At 41.3% G+C, this 6619-nt stretch overlaps 2 protein-coding genes across 2 annotated transcripts in view; both read right to left on the bottom strand.

Annotated features, from left to right (window-relative positions):
• The window catches only part of ec (ubiquitin specific peptidase echinus), a 65587-nt gene extending 63052 nt beyond the window's left edge, over positions 1–2535 (bottom strand). The window contains exon 1 of the mRNA XM_089264778.1: positions 1965–2535. The gene's annotated coding sequence lies outside the window, so the exon portion shown is untranslated. The remainder of the gene's footprint in view (positions 1–1964) is intronic.
• Positions 2536–3301: 766 nt separating this feature from the next.
• On the bottom strand, positions 3302–4736 carry PGRP-SA (Peptidoglycan recognition protein SA). The gene is made up of 4 exons (XM_089264751.1): positions 4319–4736; positions 3850–3968; positions 3573–3772; positions 3302–3531 (listed from the first exon to the last, which is right to left on the bottom strand). The coding sequence occupies exons 1-3, from the start codon at positions 4630–4632 to the stop codon at positions 3588–3590; spliced, it is 618 nt and encodes a 205-aa protein (XP_089120877.1). The 5' UTR covers positions 4633–4736; the 3' UTR covers positions 3302–3531; positions 3573–3587.
• Positions 4737–6619: the final 1883 nt, after the last annotated feature.

The raw sequence follows: 6619 nt of genomic DNA on the forward strand, positions 1-6619 counted from the left end.
GATTTATATTTCATCCATTTATGTCTCAGAATCTTGTGCATACCAAATTCGATAATGGTAGTTTTTATAATTTTCGAGATATTTGAATTTGAGTAGTTACCCAAGGAGTGAAATAATTGCTCGTTAGCGCAAAAAGTATTCGAGAAACAACGATTACGATGGAGTCTACTACTTTCTAAGGCATATGTTTTCGAGATTCTAAGAACGCAACAGTAAGATAATTCAATTTCAGATTTATATAGCTAAGAATTACACACAGAGAACACTTGATACAGTAGCTCTAATATGTACTTCTGCAGCCATATGAAGAATACAAATGCAGATGTCGACTTTCATTGATGCTACGATATACATATAAGATGTGTCTGTTATATACCTCATTTTCTACGCTCTCTCGATCAGTTCCGATATTTTCAGTACTCTGGATATACTCCATTTGCGTCATATGAGCGAGCAGTAGTTCGATTCGAGCGACGTTTCAGCTTAATTAACAAAAACTTTTGGTGCATACGCATTTAACGGCAGTTTCACAAGCAACAGGTGAAGGGGGCCACGAGGAGGGGCGGGCGGGCAGGTGTGGCTGCTGCAAGGCAGGTGAAAATCGTTGGGGCGACAGCCGCTGCGTAAATTTTACGCAATTGGGGACAACAAATTACACGCACTGCAATTTACTGAAGACTGGAAGCGGAGACTGGAAGTAGAGACTGGACTGGTGGCTAGGCCTGTGTGGGCCTGACGGGCTTGCTGAGTCTGTAGAGTCTGGCGGGCATGGCTGCCTCCCCGATTGAGGTTATGAGACGCTGTCGCTTCTTGTCTCTCTGCCCGGGGCGCGCGGCGATTATGCAAATGCATCGAATTTCGAATTTCACTTGACCGAAAACGCATCTAAGACGCATCGAAACGCCGAAGCCATAAAAATCAAGTCCAGCCAGACAAATTTCATTTCAAATACAGTACCGAGCATGTGCGACTGCCACATACCCTGTAAAGTCATAAATACGCACTTGCAAATTTTATTCACAACAAAGTAGAGACGGTATATCGATATTTATCGATTTTGTAAGAGAACTTCAAAGTAAATCTTCATTCAATGTCTATGTGCTCATGTGAAGCGACATGAATTTGATTATTGTGCGAGCGAATGCACGTACATACGAAATGGTATTAAGACAGATCTGTACGACTTGTGCTTCGGTTTTATCTTTTACGCAATTGGCATATCGTACATGGCTTTGCAACAACAACAACAACAACGTCGAAGAGGGGTTTTTTTTTTTTTGGTAAAAATTGCGAGACATTAAGAGTTGATGACCCCGAAAGCCCAAAGAAGATGTCGAACGAAGCCGAACAACAACAAGAAAATTGACTCGATTACAGAAATGAGAAAAAATCAAACAAAAAGAGAAAAAACAGCAAAGGCCATGAAATCAAAATATCTCATGTTGATTGATGTGTGATCCGAAAATGCACCAAGAACCAAAAATCAATAACTGTAAATGGCTAAAGAGCACAGTTTGCCAAGGTTTCACGGTGCCAAAAACTGAAACCAGCTAACTAACCATGGAAACTTGGCTGTTTACCGAGCGATCTACATGAGGTTGGTGAAGTGCAGCGAGTAAAGCCTTATAAGAGTGCATGTTCTGAAGATCAAGCTGATGTAGCGATTGATGAGTGATATTTGAATCACCTCATAGATCATCTGGCGATAATAATAATGTTTTAACTAACGCGCAAAGCCGGTTAACATTTGTATCTATTGTCATCTCTCAGCTCATAACAATCAACAGATCAAATTCCCTAACTCATTTTCCATAGCAAATCTAATTCAAACGGAAGCAACTCCAATTGGCATTGCATAGGCGCATCTCACTCAATTTACGCTTATCAATAGATTTCTTGTCCATTCCAATTAACGCATATCCAATTGGACTTCACGTAATTCCAATAGCAATCCAATTGCTTACCTCTGTGTATTGTTTGAAACTGTTGATCAACTGTTGCGCGGGCTCAACAGTTGCGGTTGCATAGCGTATGGAAGTTAATAACGGAAGTTTCGGTTGACCGCAGGATACGCCGAAGTGTTTCAAGTGAGAGCGAGACCACAGATATGTAGCCAAGACCTTTGATTTTGATTTTTGTTTTGATGCTAGCTTTGGCTTTGGCCTCGCTGCGTGTCGAACGTTAAGGTGAATATTTTTCACACGCTTTCACTTGCACATCAACCAAAAAAATAAAACAAAACCAACAAACGCACACACGAAAACAGAATTTTGTCGCTTTGCTTTGCTTGGCGTTTTGCAGTTATTTTGTATTTCGCGTAACTGTTTTAGCTGCACTGCAATATTTGCATTTGCAGTAGTTTTTGCTCTTCACTCAGCACAAAGCCAAACATAAAACACAAACACACAAAAAAACAAGAATCGGCGCGAGAATCGTAAAAAACAATGCAAACAAAGTCAAATAAAAACCAAATGCCGGCAGCTGAACGCGCGCAAACTCCTTCCTCTTCGAAAGCGATACAACAACTGTTTTTGTGTTTGCCGCGGCGTAGACAGGTCGAAGCGCAACATGTGTGTGCGATAGATACTGCGCAAGCTGACTATCGATGTATGGCGCCAAAATGAGCAGCATTTGAAAATTATATTATGATGATTTATGTGAATTGAGTGAATAGTTGAATTAACGTACGTATCGAAATAAATTAGTAAATCAAATTTTATTTTAGAGTTCTTCTGCTTGCTCCAACTGCAACAAATATCGGCAAGAAAATATATCATCTATCGTTATGCTCTTAATTGCGCTAGTTGACGACCACATGAGAAAACTTTGCATGAAAACAAAGACTGAACAACACTTGGCTGCAGGACATATTAAAGAGTAGATTTGATCACTTTATTACATTAATTTTATTTAAATTCAGTGTACACTAAATAGGCAAATTTAAATTTATGTGCAAGCGCGCCAATGCCCATCATGCATTCGATGAATGTTTAAGTGCTGCACTGCTTGGCAATTTAAAGTAGCTTTTACCTGACGCTAGAGGGCGTCGCAGTTGTTGTTTTTCTACGCTGCCTGGCCAAATGGCGCTGCTCTTATTGGTAAGACACTCGTAAGAAACTCGAGAAATTCAAAAAGAATTTTTAAAGCAAATAAATAAATTAAGGTTTTGTTCATAAAATTTATCAAGCAGTAGTAGTAGTAGTACAACAGTAATTGCATAACTGTAAAATTTAGCACCTATCGAAAGATGCGATAGTTGAATGTGCGCGCGCGCTCTTAAGCGCTTTCGATAAAAGGCATGTATCGATAAGTGCGTTTACTTTCTCTTTCTTGCGCGAACTTTTGAAAAAGGTTATCAGTCGATGTTTGTATTTTATTGTATTGTTATTGTTTCTTAGTGAATATGATTTGCAATTTCACTGCGGGTAAACCCCACCTTAATGCAAAACAAAATTGTAAAAAGTGCGTGTTTGCTCTCGGTATCTGTCTCGGTCTACATCTCTCTCTCTCTCTCTCTCTCTCTCTCTCTCTCTCTCTCTCTCTCTCTCTCTCTCTCTCTCTCTCTCTCTCACTCTCGCTCTCTCTCCCTATGGATTTGACAGCCAATGGGACCATTCCTGTATTTCATTATAGAGCGTCAGCCCTGGACTCATTGTCCTTATCACCTGGGATGCTCCAATCAATGAGTAATCCTCGCTCAGCTCGCCCAGCGTAACGCCACATTCCAACAACCTGCGACAAGCATCCAACGCAGCTGCCGAGGGCAACTTATCTAGAGGGTGAAGGAAAGGGAGCAATATTAAACAGAACTCGTGGAAGAAGATGAGCGTGCTGGTCGCCTCTACTCACCCAAAAAATTGCCGATGAAGGCAATGCCCGTTCCATTCGCATTGTAGCCGTAGGTGTGGGAGCCTTTCACACCCCAGCCGGTGCCCTCGTAGACTAGCCCATCATTCCCTATAAGAAAGCTAGAGAGTATTGGAACTAGCGTTAATAAGAATTCACTTTGAAAGGAGACTTGTCAGAAATACCCTATAAAGAGTGTATGCTAAAGATATAAATGCCCTGTGAAAATGGTTTTGTAATAGAAATGCCCTATTAAATACCCTGTAAACAGATTTTACTAAAGATTCAAATACTACGCTATGCATAAAAATACCTTGTAAAAAAGCTATTCAACTGAAAATATTCTATGGGGCAACATTTTAAAATCTCAATTGTAATGGAAGCGCAACGCATGCTAATACCCTGTACCATGCTAATACCAAATACCCTGTAAGTATCATATTAAGATAAGAATACCCTGTAACACACGCACTTGTAGCCAATGTCGTTGTAGTCCAGCTCATTCTGATGATACGCTTGCATACCCTGTAATATCTCGGCGCACTCAACGAAGCCGCTGCACTCCGCAGTCACCGTGTGATGGATGACCACGTAGCGTATGGGCCGCAGCTGATAATCGAGGCCGCGCGCCGGCTTGCCGCCCCACTGACGCTTCAGCTTGGTGGGCGGGCAGGTCCCGCCCTTTTTGCGACCCTTGCTGGAGCCGGATCCGGAACCGGAGTCAACAGCAGCCAGTGCCACAAGGCAAACGAAGAGAACCACAAGTGAATGCCTCAAGCTCGACATGTTCTGTTGCCTTCTACCCTCTTCTGCTTCTTCTACTTTACTTTCGTTAGCGGCTTCTTCTTCACTGATTCCAATGATTCCAGTGGTGTCTATTCGTCTCTGACTACGACTGAGAACTGATCGAAGCAGCCGAAGCGCAACGTCTTCTTATCAAGCAAAGCAGCTGAAAGAGGCTGGAGGGCGGTGCGAAGGGGAGCGTATAAATGTGGGGTAGGGGGAAAGGGAGGCAGAGGGAGAAGCGGGTGGCTAAAGAATATGAGCATGAGAACAAGTTCTGTTTCTTAATCTCCATGATGAGTGAAAGGGAAAGGTAGGGTATGCTGATTACGTCAGTCATGATGATCTCTGTATGTATGTATATATGATATATGTATGTGATGTGATATGATTGTAATCCTTATATATGATGTGCATTATTATGCTAACCTGATTTGAATGCGTGATGCCTCTCTCTCACTCTCAATCTCACTCTATCTCTCTCTCTCACTCACTCTCACTCTATCTTTCTCTCTCTCTCTCCCTCTCTCTCTCTCTCTCTCTCTCTCTCTCTCTCTCTCTCTCTCTCTCTCTCTCTCTCTCTCTCTCTCTTATTCCATTTACGATTTACTCTAGACAAGGCATATAATTATATACATAAATGATTATGTAGATAGATCTATAAAAATAATTTCTTGATTTACAATTTTTGTTTACATAGATTTCTATACATCCATCTAAGTATATCACATATTGTTCTCAGGTCAGGGTATACACACTTCGCATCGCATCTTAATAAATCGCGTTTTCTAGTTTTCAATTATCATTTTATTTGGTTGACTTTAGCCGGGAGTCCCAAATGCGTCGTCTTCTAATCCGTTTGTGATGAGTCTTCGTTTTTTCGTTACTCTCCCGCCTCTCTCTCTCTCTCACACACACACACATACAACTCGACATCTCCAATCCGGTACGATCCATTCGCGCCCTGTGAATCATGCTTGGAGCTATATGAACTCATTTCCGATCCAAAAACCAGTCGACAAGTAACTAACTCTATAAATTTGTGGATAATACCTGCCATAAAATGCTTTCGATAGATTGTAATCAATAAAAAGTTTATTAAAGCTGTATTCATGTTCATTACACTGAGAGAAAAGAGTTGCAAAATTATAGTCTATCCATTACAATGCGCTCAAAATGTTTTCAGGTTTTCTAGTCAACCACACTCGGAGAAAATGGGAAAACATCTTGTTCCGCTGACAATTACACTGAGAGAAAATGGGAATAAAATAAGTACTGATAATTGGTCTCCTGAATAAGGCTAAATTCTATCGGATCATTTCTCGCTCAGTAATTAATGAATTAAAGCTGTTTTTTTAAGGCCCTTATATGTGCTTTTCTTAATCTAGTTTTCGTAATACTCTCAACTAATATTGCCTCTAAATATATTTTTATTTTGCTTTGCGACGCAAGATCTCTTGGGCAGCTCTCTCTCTCTTTCTCTTTCTATCGCTCTCTCGAGATAAATTCTATTCCTATCCATATTTCTCTCTCTCTCTCTCTCTCTCTCCCTCTCCCTCCCGCTCTATCGTCAACTGCGCAACACTTGTGCGCGGGGCAGCTCGACAGGCTGTCTGCCACAGGGTGTTCGATTAGGCGCTTCAATGAACGCCCTCAGCCCTGCGCTACGTCGACAAGTCCTCAAAATTGCCTTTGGAGTATACATATACATATACAGTTATGCATATACATATATACATATATACATACATATACACATCTACATAAGCAGAGCTCGGTGGCACATGTTCGATTATGGGCAAAATGCGACCGAGCAGAACCAAAGAGAGGCGAGCACCTTATTTGTGGGGAGTGCGCGACTAGTAAATACCCTGCAATCACAAGCAGCAAAAGCAGTTGAGCAGTTCAACAATCTCTGGACTCCAGCCACGAAAACGACAATCAAGAGATGCAAATCTTGGGCGAATGGGGTATATGCATTCAATAGGTG

The sequence above is a fragment of the Drosophila navojoa genome, chromosome X, assembly GCF_054131105.1.
Source record: "Drosophila navojoa isolate 15081-1374.11 chromosome X, UAZ_NAV_1.0, whole genome shotgun sequence".
Classification (NCBI taxonomy): Eukaryota; Metazoa; Arthropoda; class Insecta; order Diptera; family Drosophilidae; genus Drosophila; species Drosophila navojoa.